The sequence below is a fragment of the Pteropus alecto genome, unplaced genomic scaffold (genome assembly GCF_000325575.1).
Source record: "Pteropus alecto unplaced genomic scaffold, ASM32557v1 scaffold35, whole genome shotgun sequence".
NCBI classification, from domain to species: domain Eukaryota; kingdom Metazoa; phylum Chordata; class Mammalia; order Chiroptera; family Pteropodidae; genus Pteropus; species Pteropus alecto.
Window position 1 is genome coordinate 13,506,583 of NW_006437828.1, and position 13,233 is coordinate 13,519,815.

Consider the following 13,233-nt stretch of genomic DNA (forward strand, 5'->3'; position numbering starts at 1 on the left):
CGCCTGCGGCTAACGGACTCGCCTGAGCCACCGCCACGCGCCCTCAGCGCCGCTTCCCGCCCGCGCCCAAAGCCACTCACCGGGGCGCAGGGCTGACACCCCAGGCCGGGGACTCTGAGCGGCAGGGGAGGTGGGGGCTCTGCCTGAACTACGCCACACCACACGGCGTGCGGCGAGGCCACTTCCTAGAAGCCCGGACACTTTGACCGCTTGACCTTCCACTGGCTTCGCGAAGGGGCAAAAACTAATTCCATTAAAACGAGTCCCAAAAAGAGAAGCAGAAAAGCTAGATCAGCCGGTCACGGAACCGAGCAGCAGCCCGAGGCTTCGCGCTTCCCCGGCTTCGCCTTCGGTTCCCGCTGTGGTGCGTTGCGAGCGCGGGCCCCGCCGCGTTCACGTTCCTGACGCACTGGACGCCCATTCGGAGCCGGGGCCCGGTCCCTGAGAACATGCGCGAGGCGCCGGCGGGCAGAGTCCCGAGCGGGCGCGGATCGGCAGCGCGGCGTCTTAGAACTCAGGGCTCGGGGTCCCAGACGCTCGGGGGGCGGGGGCGGGAGTGGGGCTCCCGGAGTCACGCTCCGTGCTAGCCCGGGCCGGCGCTGTCCCCTCCTGCCCGAGCCACATGGCCGGAGACCGGCGTCCATGGCCGTGTCCTCGACCGTGGGACACCGGCTCGCTGGGGACAAGTGTCCCTGCTGCTTGTTTCTCTCCTGCCACACAGGTCGGTGCTAATCATTCTACGCTGGTCACCTGCTCACCTGTCCGCACCGCACCCACACTGCAGCACCACGTCCCCCTAGCTCACGGCCTGGCCCGGTCCCCGCACAGTGGGGGCGGCACCGTGACCTATGCACAGGGACCACGCCCTGCCCGCTGCAGAGAGGTGACGGCGGCCGTGGCCCGGGCGGGAGCCAGGAGCCCGTTTCTCAGCGCCCCCCACGTGCACCGGGTGCTGCTGCGGCGCATCCAGGACACGGGGCCTTACCAGGCTCCGGCGCCGTCCAGGCCTCGCACTTGAAGAGCTCGCTGGGGTCCGAGGGCTGCCCGACCCCCACCACGTTGCTGGCCGCAATCTTGAACTCATATAATGAGCCTTCCGTCAAGTCCTCCACCTGTTCAGATAGTATTTACATTAATACGCAAAACATGAGCCACGGGACGGTCCCCTGGGGGCGAGGGGTACGGGTGACCGAGTGACAGAATGACTGAGGGCAGGGACTCCGCCGGCCGCCCCGACCGAAGCGTCTGGGGAAGGCGGCCACACGCCCGCCGGGTGGCAGGCGCTGCGTGAAGCCCTCCATCTCCTGCCTCACGGGTGATGGTGGCGCAGACAGGGAAACTGAGGCTCAGAGAAATTAAAGTCACAGAGGGCAAGAGGGAGAGCAGGATGAGGCCACAGCCCCCGTGGACATCACAGGAGTGGAGACGGGATGCCTCCTCGCTGGGGCGGGGCCTGCCGACGGGACACCGGGCTCCTGGCTACAAGTCCCTTAGGGGACAAGGCCACGCTCAGCGGTAGGGTCTGGTCGATGCCACACAAGACAAGGGGAGCCCTCGCCAGGGCCTTCAGCCCGGCCTCCTGGCGTGTGGGCGGGAACAGACGTGACGTCCAGGGAGGTCACCTCTGGATGCTGAGAGCCCCCTGCGTGTCTGAAGGTACCGCTCTCCTCCCTGTGGACACGGACAGCCTCCCCCCGGAAAAGGGGAAGGCCCCTGACGGGGAACAGGACAGCGAAGCGTCAGGGTTAACCATGGACAGCACAGCAGCAAGGTCACACCAAGCCTGAGTCTGGGCAGCACACGTCACAACACACGTGTGTGAAGCACGTGATAAACACAGGTGCCAAATCCTAATGAGTCATAAAGCAGGATCTTCCACAAAACAGAGAGCAGAACTTCTATGAGTCCCCCCAAAAAGGAGACCTCAGCTTACAGCGTGACTCTGGGGGGGAGCGGAGGGGAGGGGGCATCACCCGGGAGACAGACGAGCGGTCGGAACCCACCTTCAGGACCCTGTCTTGGACGGGTGCGGAATTGACCTCATGCCAGTTCTGGTGATGGGCCTCGCGCTTGTCTACGAAATAACCGAGGATGGGCGCACCGCCGCTGAATCTGGGGACCTTCCAGCCGAGGGTCATGGAGTGGCCGTCGCAGTTGAGGAGCGTGACCCCGTACGGGTGGGAGGGGACGGCTGTGAGGGAACGTGGGGGGCGACAGGTGACCGGAGCCCGGCCGCCCCGAGTGAGACAGAGGCCCGAGCACTCGGCCCTCTCTGCCTTTCTCCGCCTACCCTTCAACCACCTTTGTTTTTCTCTCCTTTTTAAAAGAAAGTTTAGGAAATGCTGTCCTGCATGTTTTTGGCTATTTCTCATACAGTCCCCAGAGCGTCACTAACCCCAGGGCAACAGGCTACTTCACACCGGCTGGACGTGTGAGGTGACGGCTTCTCCCCGCCCCTCCGAGGGGACCGGGTGAGGGGCGCCGGTGGCTCCGTGGAGGCCGATGCCGCCGAGGCCAGGGAGCCTTCGCCCCCGCCCGCTGCAGACACGGGTCGGCTCCACGGAGCGCGGGATCATTTCATAAAACGCTGGAAAAAGTTTGCCTCTGGTTTTCCCCAACTCTGAGTAACCCATAGAGTAAAAATGGAAACGGCTGGTTTTCATTTCATAGGAATGACTCAGAGGCAGGTGGGGAGTGTCTGATATTCCCTCCTGGGAAAAATAGACAGATTAGAAGGATGGCCTTAAAACAACAACAAAAACGTACACTTTGCTCTCTGCCCACCTAAGTATTATCAGATTTGACATCGCTTGGAAATTCTAGAAACATTATTGTTGGAAATTTTAATTTCAGAAAATATTTTTAAATTTAGCTGGAGAGAAAGATAATTAAAGAGCAAAGCATTTCTCTCAGAAGGAAAAAGGTGACACTATGATGCAAAATGTGTGAGATCAGTGGCCTTTCTGTTTCAAACCGGTCCTCAAAACGTTTCGGCGACGAGGTGGGGTCACGTGAAATAAGCAAAAACAAAATGGTAGCTTCACAGATCAGCTGCGCCAGGGCCCGTCACTGCGATTTTAGATCCGAATCGTTCGGTTTGATCAAAATAATAATGTTTAAAAAACATGATTGAGGAGCAAAGCCTCAAAGTTAACCACCTGAAATTCTCTAGAAGGGTTTATTAAAGTTCCTTGAACCAAGAAGAGCTGGAGAGCCCAGTGACGTTCTATTTCAAAAGAGAGGTGGACGCACGCCCCACAGCCACTACTTTAACGTGGGCTCAGGAACTTGGCAACAGACGTGACGTCCAGCAGCATCTTCTGTCTTTAATGTGCAAGTCACCCGCATCTCTCCATTTCTCCCTCTCCCCACGGCCTGTTTCTACCCCCCACCCCGTCTCCTCCGATGACACCCTGAATGGCATCACGAACGTTTGTTCCTACAGAAATTAAAGCCCGCCGTTACCCCGAAACGGGAGGGCCGGCGCCAGACTCACTGAGGGGGGCCTGGACCTTTATGGCATCTGATTCCTGCGAGTTCTCGCTGGTCCCCACGGCGTTCACCGCCTTGACCCGGAAGATGTACTGCTCGCCAGGCGTCAGGCCGTGCACCACGAACCTGGGGGCACAGGGACGGCGCGTCACCAGGCTCCACCCCCGTCCTCCCATGGCGGGGACAGAGCCCGTGAGCACCCTTCAAACGTCCTCACCGGACCGAAAGGGTGAAGATTTCCTGATGCCTCGCATCCGGTTACACACACCTGTCTTCACTTTCTTAGCTCATTGGTTGGGACCGACACGCAGGGTCAAAGCGCAAGGTGGAGACACCTGGTTCCAGCAGGAGCTGACGTGCCAGGGTCTCGGACGCAGGAAGCAAGGCCCTCGCCACTCCCAAGCACCCCGCTCAGGGCCAGAGACCCTGCTCTGTGCGTTGTCCTGGTTCTGTCCGATCGAAGGTGCATTACAAACCCCCGGGTGTGGAAACTTCGTGCGAAGCCGTTCCCCGTGGGAACGGAGAGGTCGGCGCAGACCCAGACACCGGCTTTGCCGAGCGGGGGTGTCCTTCGCCGCCCGAACCCCGAGAGGTGACCACCCTCGCAGCACTGTGATGAGCGTCACCTGAGAGACCGCAGGTGTCTTTCCTGCAGGGCCTGCAAACACGTGCAAACCATTCACGGAGCCCCTGCCCTGAAGTGACATTTTAAGTGTTCGCTTCTGAGAGATCCTCCCGCATCTGCTGGCCACGGGCTGGGACTAACGTACCCATCATTCTCCTGAGTGCATCTCTGCTTTCTCCAATTATTAAAAAAAAAGTTTGAAAAGCAACGATGGCTGTGCCCTACCTGCTGACCCATCCCCAGTGGAGAGGCTGACAGCCGCCTCGTTTCCCTAGGAAGCACGCCCTGGAGCAAGCCCGGGAACCGCAAACGGCCCTGGCACATTCGGGACGAGTGACGGTAAACCCGGTGCCGAGCAGAAGTGCTCGCCTCGCACCTCGGAACGAGGTCCCCGGGCTTTGTCCCAGCCGGCGGCCAGCACAGAGGACTGTCAGTTATGTGAACAAAGCAATTTAAAAGTTCTGAAAATCATCTGCGGCCACGCCACCCTGAACGAGCCCGGTCCCGTCTGATCTCGGAAGCTAAGCCGGGTCGGGCCTGGTCAGCACTTGGATGGGAGACCACCGAGGAAGACCAGGTGCTGTAGGCATGAAGAATAATAAATAAAAAATAAGGGATTGTAAGCTGACAAGGTCCTTGCGATCTGTGAGGTCAACCAAGGGTTGCCTCACCAAAAAAAAAAGAGTTCAGAAAATCAATTCGGAAAAACAAGACACCGTCCGCAGCACAGGTGCCGTGTCAACTGTCCCCTCAGAGGTCAGTTTAAGTGCTCGTTTGGCCAGAAGCGCCAAGGAGGTTCCAGAACCCCTTTTACAACGGCAGGAAAAGCCCTTCGGCCAAGGACACAGGAGCCGGCTCAGCGACCTCAAAGCCGGGCGTCCTGGTGAGCGGATGAGAACGCGGACTCCGGCGGAAGCTTCCCAGATCCCCCTCTCCCCGGCCTGTGCCCCCCTCAGCGTGCGCTTCGTGTCTGGGCTCTGCTTCCTGAACTTGACCCCCGGACGGTGGGCGGGGCTCCCGGGCGCAGCACCTGTTGTAGCCAATGGGCTTGTGGTTGCACGGTTCCCAGATGTTGGACCCTGCCACGCAGCAGTCCACGTAGTAGCCCAGCAGGTCCTCGTCCTGCCTCGGCCTGTCCCACCGCACCACCACAGACGTCTTCGTGTCACGGGACGCGAAGACCCGGCCAGGAGCAGAAGGAGCGGCTTGAAAGGGGGGACACAAATGGACGTGGTCAGCGCCTCCAGCCTCTGGCAGATGCACCAGACCCTCTGGCCCCTCTATCCGCGGGGTTTGGGCCGGTAGGTGAAATTTGGGCGAGGAGGACGGGACAGGGACACAAATAAGGGGTGGGCAAACAGCCAGGGGACCCCAGGGGTCCTCACCATCCTCTCTGTCCTCCCAAGGCCCCGCCTGTCCCCAAACAGAAGGACGTGCAATCGCACGGCCACCGAGACCACTGCAAAGATCTCCAGTGACACACGCACTTTGGCTGACTGGGCGGCAACTGCCTTGGAATGAGAATTTAACGCTTGCAAGACAGCGAGACGCATTTCCATCGGCTCCAGCGGACTGGAGAGGGGACTCGAGTGCCAGCCCTGCCGCCCGGACCCCTCTCCCCAGCAGAGGCCGGGACATGTACGGCAGCATGTGATCGCCTCGCAGAGGGGGCTGCAGCCACACGGGGAAGAGACTCCAGCACACTCAGGGTTGAGTGACCATGGCCTAGAAATGTTTCTGAGCCATTTATCACTTTCACAGAGGAAGATGGAACTTTGAAGCATGGCAGAGAGAGCGTCGCCTCACGTAATGGAGGCGCCTTGAAGTTTAACTCCTAGGCCACGTTTGTCCGTGCAAAGTAGTGGTTAAGTGATGTCGCCTTATTCGGGGCCCGTCCTCACTTCTGGCCACGCGCTGACTACTCACCGACGGTGTCCTGAGCCTGGATGGGGGGCGTGATTTCCGACGGCTCGCTCAGGCCGTGCTTGTTTGCAGACAGAACTCGGAACACATATGGCTTCCCCTCGGCAAGGTCGAAGACGGCGTATCGAGGGGACCTCACGCCCACCTGGGCGTTGACCCGTTGCCAGCTGCCACTCCCGACCATGGACTGCAGGGGGAAGCAGGGCGGATGACAGAGAGCCTGGGCTCCCCCACATCGCATGATGACAGAGAGCCCGGGCTCCCCCACATCGCATGATGACAGAGAGCCTGGGCTCCCCCAAACTGTACTTCAGGGGTGTCCACCCTGTATCCACTGACTGAACCATCAATAAATCTTTCCTGAACTTTATGAAAAGGGGAACCGATTTGGAGAAGGGGGTAAGAAATTACCAAAAGTTGGAAATGCTTATCAGTAAAATTTTCGCTTGAGAGGGAATAATTAAACCATAGAAAACTTAAGGGAATCAATACATAGATTATACTTTTAGTAAAACGGAATGAACTGTAAATAGTTAACAATCATTTAGGAATACAGTCATAAAATGCCGTCATAAATCAACTGTTCCCTTTCGGTTTAAAATTGTTACTATTTTGCAGCTCCTCATAGTGGTAATGATGGAACAGCCACCCAGACAACTAGCGACAGGGTAAGGTACGTTGCGATACATTCATATTAAAATGTAGCCTTTAAGTTATTGTATAAAGGTCTTTAATAGGGCGAGAAGAATTGGATCATTTTGTTAAATGTAATTAAAATGTAAATCGTATCTATGATTTAACAAGTATGTAAAAACCTGGAGCGGAAAAGACTGTGAATATATACACCACTTGTTAATGTGACTTTCACATACGACAGAATTGTTGGTGGTTTTAATTTTATTCCATAGAAGGTCTGTGTTTTCCAAACGTTCTATGCTGCATGCTTAATTTTTGTCACCAATAATTACATTTAAAGGTTTAGTTGGGTGTTTAATTTTTTCCCCTTTTGAGGCAGTCTAGCTGGGTAGGCCGGAGGGCCCTGGCCACTCTGCACGGCGTCCACGTGCATGTCCGTTCCTGCCATGCGCAGCTAGCTGCGTCACACGTGCTCGTGCTGAGCGTGTGGCCCACGCGTGCGTCTGCGTGTTACACATCACAGTGCTACAGCTGGACCGCCACAGCTACGGACTCGTGTGGCCCCCGACGCCTTCCAGCCGTGGCCCACAACCCGACAGCTGGTCGCCAGATGGCGAGCGGGTGCGACCTGCACTTTCTAGCCAGCAGGACAGACCGAAGTGGGACAGAATGCAGGCTGCAGAGGTTGATTCTGAAATGCCGTTGGTCACATACAGTTATACACGTGTACACGTGTGTGCGCCTGTGTGTGTCCATGTCCATGTGTATGTGTGTGTGTGCGCATATCTGTGTGAGTCCGTGTGCATGTGTATCCGTGTGTGTGCGTATCTGTGTGCGTGTGTATCCATGTGTGTGTACATATCTGTGTGTGTTTGTGTGCATGCGTCCGTGTGCGTGTGCATTTGTGTGTGTGTATCCGTGTGTGTGCATATCCGTGTGAGTCCGTGTGCGTGTGTATCTGTGTGAGTCCGTGTGCATGTTATGTGTGTATGTGCGTATATGTGTGAGTCCGTGTGTGTGTCCGTGTGTGTGTGCGTATACGTGTGAGTCCTTGTGCGTGTGTATCCGTGTGAGTCCGTGTGCATGTGTATGCGTGTGTGTGCATATCTGTGTGCGTATGTGTCCATGTGTGTGTGCGTATCTGTGTGTGTTTGTGTGCATGTGTGTGTGTATCCGTGTGTGTGTGTATCCGTGTGTGTGCGTATCCGTGTGAGTCCATGTGTGTGTGTATCTGTGTGAGTCCGTGTGCATGTTATGTGTGTGTGCATATATGTGTGAGTCCGTGTGTGTGCATATACGTGTGAGTCCGTGTGCATGTGTATCCGTGTGAGTCCGTGTGCGTATCCGTGTGAGTCCATGTGCATGTATGCGTGTGTGTGTGCATGTCTGTGTGTCTGTGTGCGTGTGTATCTGTGTGTGTGTGCGTATCCGTGTGAGTCCGTGTGCATGTGTATCCATGTGAGTCCGTGTGCGTTTCCATGTGAGTCCGTATCGTGTGAGTCCGTGCGTATCCATGTGAGTCCGTGTGTGTATCCGTGTGAGTCCGTGTGCGTGTGTATCCATGTGTGCGCGTGTGCATGTGTATCCGTGTGAGTCCGTGTGCATGTCCGTGAGTCCATGTGTGGTGTATCCGTGCATGCGCGTGTGCGTGTGTATCCGTGTGAGTCCGTGTGCGTGTGTATGCGTGTGTGCGCGTGTCCAGGGCTGCAGTACACCAGCTACTTCCTTACACGCGTCCAGACCTGAGGTCTGGATACACACGGATACACACGCACACGCGCACGCATGTGCATCCTGCCACGCCAGTGAGCCCGGCCACCTGAAGCGGGACCTGCTCTACGAGGTGGCCACCCAGTGGCCACGCGGCGTATGGACAATCACCGAGCCGCAGCAAGCTCCCTGCGGCTTCTCCCTGTCTCAGGGGCTCACGGATCCCTCCGCCCGGTGCCCACGTGGACAGCAGGGCCTCTGAGACCGGGGACATGGCTCACACGGATGGCGCCACACCAGAGGCAGGACAGTGCCCCTGACGTGACGTGGGCCCGTTACAGACAGCTCGGCCAGCACTGGGCCCTCCTGGGCAGCAGCAAGCAAACGCTGGTAGGTGGCTTTGGCCGCTGCTCCCTTTAGGCCAGCTGCGCCCTTGACCCCCCGCAGACCCGCGGGCTCGGCCGGCAGGTACCTTCTCCACGAAGTACATCAGCGGCTCCTTGCCGCGGGGCACGGGTGGGTCCCAGCTGAGGACGACATACGTTCTGCTGATCTCGGAGGCGTGCACGTTGGTGGGGGGGCCTGGAATCTGGACGTCGCCTGCAGGGGGAACAAGCCCGGTGAGTGCCCGGTGAGCCCAGGTCGGCCCGCGGGCTCGGCCCGTCCTCGGAGCGCGGCTAGTGGGGAGCCGCTGGCGCGCAGCCACCGCCATATCGGCATCGCTTCTATTCCGGGAAAGTACACGAGCTGCCGGCTCGGACCGTGCGCCCCGAGCCGAGGGGGCAGGCCAGCCGGGTCACCGGAGGAGGGTCTAGGTCAGCGTTCCCGCTAAGGCTAGGGGCAGGTCCACCCAGAGGGAACCCAGCTGTCCCCCGAATGCAGCACTGGCCACGCTGGGGGGCTGTGCCCAGAAGGTGTTGCCACCATGCCCTACACTGCGGGATCCTGGCCGAAGGTCACCTACTCTCCGCCCTGCTCTCTTCATTCCTCCGAGCACTGAAACTACATGTCAACTCCTAAAGCACGTCGCCATGGCCGCCCCGCCGCACGCTCACGAGCCCGGTAAGCGACGCCTGCGCTCCCGAAATCCCCGAGCGGCCGCGCTAAGCCTCCACAAGTGACTAGGACGGCATATCTGCGGCCCCACACGTCTGACCTCCCTCCTGACACGAGTCTTTTTAATGTCACGTCAGGTGTCGGGTGTCATGTTCCGATCGCAGAGCTTCTCGATGGGGGCAGAGGGTCCCCAGAGCACGAGCCGTAATTGGAAACAAAGTGTCATGAGCCTCAGCTTAGCACATGCTCAAGAGGCTTGAAACCCTGGGACGTCTCTGAGCCCATGTCCACGCCCAGCTGCCCTGGGGACTCCACTGCCAGCGATGAAAAGCAGCCACATGGGAACCGCACGAAAGGACAGGGTTTCCCCTCCCAGAGCCCCATGTCAGGGTGCACCCCGTTTCATAAGCCGCCAGCGTAGAAGTGCTCCCGAGCCGGGAGCGCCCAGCAGGCGGTACCCGAGTTCTGGGTGGAGCGGCGCCTCAGAGCCCGGCCACCCGCTCCGGACCTGTGTGCTGTGTCCACGCCCGAGGTGACGCAGAGAGAGGGTGTGAGAACGTCGCCAAGGGACCTGCACGCCGAAGCCCAGACACGGGGTCGTTCACTTCCCAGGTGCCGGACGCAGACCCCAGGACAGAGGCTGCAGGAGATGATGGGAGCTGCGTGGCGTGAGCACCCCGAATGCAGACCAGCACCCCCACTTTCCGATCCCAATGCCCCGCTGTCCATGCGCCTGGCAGGGAGCTTCTCGGCCAGAGAAATGGAGTAAGAAACGCTTTATCTGAGGCCAGCTTTCGTCAGCGAGGGGTCCCCAACCAGGGAAAGATGCTCGAGTTCACTGGGGCTTTCGGCATCGCCCTGGGTGATGCAATGGCATGGGCCTGGACGGGTGGGTGACCCCGACCGCGGGCAGCAGGCAACAGGATTCCGAGGGCACCAAGGAGAGGGCGAGGGAATGAACGGACGTCCGCGGAGACTCCTGCGCCGAAGGGCGGGGCAGAGAGTGGAGAAGCCAACGACAGCCTCAGGCTGCCATCAGCATCGCGACGCCTCCCCGGAGCCCTGTTCTCACGGGTCAGCTCAAGGCGGGATGAAAAGTCAGAAAAGCGAAGCGTGTACCCAAGTCCGCACAGCCACTGACCGGCTGCACCGGGGTCCGCGGCCAGGGCTCGGTTCCGAATCGTGGGCTTCGTCCCAGAAACCCAGGGAAAGCACAGCTCGCCCAGAAGCTTTTTTCTCTGAGTCGATGAAACGTGACGTTTACTTGGAACTCGCGGGACCCCCGAGATGGCAGAATTCAAGAGACCACGCAACCGTGATTAGGCGCCGTAGCCTCCGCCCAGGGCAGCGGCCGCCGTGTGCGCGCGGCCGCCCCGCAGCCCGCGAGAGCCGCTCCGGCCTTCCCGGGAGCGGAATGTTCTCCAGGGAGCCGCTCAGGCAGGACTGGCCAAGGCGGAGGAGGTCAGGGGAGAATGGACAGGACTCGAGAGGCTGAAGAGGGCACTGACCGAGATGGAGGCGAGGAGAAAAATTTTAGCAAAACACCTAAAACAGCGGAGGAGCAACTTTTAACGAACGGAAGTAACGCTTCGTTTTCGCTGAAACGAACGACGTTCGCCAGTTCTTTTCTAGCTTAAACGACGTGAAAAGCGGAAAAGTCAGCTTAGGAGGAGGAAGGAAAGACGGCGGAGGAGGACTGAACCCTAAGGGCACGCTTTTGAGCCCAGAAGTGGTTTGCTTTAGGACGCTGTGGAATCCTCTCCAAAGATTTCTTAAACGAGCCGTATTCGTCACCGGACGCGCGTGGACACACTGACTCCCCGGAGCGCGGCCGGCCTGCAGGTGTTTCCCGGCCGGCCCCGTCTGCTCCGGACCGCGGGAACTGCCCGCTGGCCGCGTGGACACGGCAGGACACCGCAGGACACCGACACCCTTCGCGCTGGGCTCCGGCTGCGCTGACGTCCCCGGCCGGGCAGTGCCCCAGCGGAGTGTGCAGCCTCTGCCTCTCGTGACCCGCCTCACACCCAGAGCCCCGGAAGCTTCCCCAGGCTCTGACTAAAACGCTCCAGGTTCCAGAACGCTTCGAACGCCGCGGAGGCCCAGGCCGAGCAGCCAAACCTGCCTCCTCGTGAGAAGGGAACGTGGGAAATGCTACCTGTGACGGTTTCGGTTGGACATGAGACCTGATGTGTTTATCAACTCCTTATGGGGCAGAACGTAAATGGTTGTGGACACCGTTCGTGGGCAAACGTGAAAGTCAGCCGGTGACTTCTGCATCTGCAGGGACAATGTTCGGGGCGGAGAGAGTTTTGAAGAGCTCAGAGTCCATCTCCCCGGGCCGCTCCAGCCCGATTCATTCTTTTCGGTTTTGATTTTTCGCTCATTTTCCTCTGTGAACTCTAATTATAAGTCCAATTAAAATGTTGGGATTTCTGTTTAATAATGCTAGAGTCTCCTTATTAAATCTATCTTTCTGGATATCTCTGGAAGGAATATTAAGTTTCATAAAATCCAGTAAGGACTGGATTTGATGGGAAAGATTCGATCCATTTAGTTAAAATATTAGAAATAAAATTTTTGCTTAAACAAATAAAACAAAATACTCTTCCAGTAACGGCATCTGTGAGGGAGAAAGCGGGCATCAGCCAGTCATCGGATCTCAGACTCGGTTTGGTTTCTTCTCTGTATGTCCCCAAAAGAATGCCTTAGTGGACCCCAGTGCAAACAAGCGTCCACGCCTCACGGCACTGTGACCTTCCTCCTCACACCTTCATTCTGTCCTGCTTTTTTTTTTAACTTCTATGAACCTTAAGCTTGCAAGCTGGAGCTACAGTTTTTAGTTCTACATGTAAATAGGTGTTCTCTGTCTCTCTCTCTCTCTCTCTCTCTGTCTCTGTCTCTGTCTCTGTTTCTGTCTCTGTCTCTGTCTCTGTCTCTCTCTGTCTCTCTCTCTCTCTGTCTGTCTCTCTCTCTCTCTCTCTGTGTCTGTCTGTCTCTCTGTTTTGCATTGATTGATAAATAATGCAAGTACTCATTTTCTCCCTCCTTGTTAAGGAAAATTTTTTTTTATTTTTTTTTTTTTGGGAGAAAGGGATGAGTGCCGCCCTTGTGTGTGTGTGTGTGTGTTTGTGTGTGTGTGTGTGTGTGTGTGTGTGTTCGTCTGTCTGTCTGTCTGTCTGTCAGTCTCTCTCTCTCTCTCGTCTGGAATTACAAGCCTAAACCCCTAGGGCATAAGCAGCTGAAACAGAGTGAAGAGGGACTCACCTTCCAGGTCGTCCTGGTAGAGCACAATTTCTTTGTCCCCCTCCAAGTGGACCGCTGCAGAGAGAAAGGGTGATGCTAACGTTGACACCCAAAGGTTCCCTAAGAAAGTGCCGGTTTTCCTAATCGGTCACGAGGTCCGAATCGCCTTTGCGATGACGGCCACAGCGTGTGCACTGCCCTGGCCTGACCAGAGTTGATATCTTGGAAAAGGTCCTAAAAATATTAACACGTCTCAACTCTTTGTTTTGGATTCAAAGGACCGTGCAGGTAAGGAAAACACAGTGGCTCCCTGAAACCCTAACTCCCTGAAACCCGACCCCGCCCTGCTACCCGCAGCATCTGCGAAGTTAACATTCCCGAGCAGAGTGGCCGGCTCTCGACACCCCTAAGTGTCCTCGTGTGTCGAAATCACACCACCCGCAGGCTTAGGAAAGGCTGGTTCTGCACCCACTCGGCTGCCTTTCGGCGAAGAGCACAGGGAGGTGCAGGTGTCAGCTGGGTGTGGCCAGGCTGAGGGGGAGGTGAGG

The 13,233-nt window shown here is 57.6% G+C and overlaps 1 protein-coding gene and 1 pseudogene across 1 annotated transcript in view; one reads left to right on the forward strand and one right to left on the reverse strand.

Moving 5' to 3' along the window:
* The window catches only part of MYOM2 (myomesin 2), a 56,942-nt gene that overhangs the window by 24,037 nt on the left and 19,672 nt on the right, over positions 1–13,233 (reverse strand). Inside the window, exons 12-19 of the mRNA XM_025049018.1 lie at positions 13,090–13,107; positions 12,707–12,760; positions 8,859–8,986; positions 6,044–6,227; positions 5,148–5,322; positions 3,497–3,618; positions 2,004–2,191; positions 986–1,112 (exon numbers count right to left, since the gene is read on the reverse strand). Of these exons, the coding sequence (XP_024904786.1) occupies positions 986–1,112; positions 2,004–2,191; positions 3,497–3,618; positions 5,148–5,322; positions 6,044–6,227; positions 8,859–8,986; positions 12,707–12,760; positions 13,090–13,107 (996 nt within the window). The remainder of the gene's footprint in view (positions 1–985; positions 1,113–2,003; positions 2,192–3,496; positions 3,619–5,147; positions 5,323–6,043; positions 6,228–8,858; positions 8,987–12,706; positions 12,761–13,089; positions 13,108–13,233) is intronic.
* LOC112482205 lies at positions 4,588–4,706 on the forward strand (annotated as a pseudogene).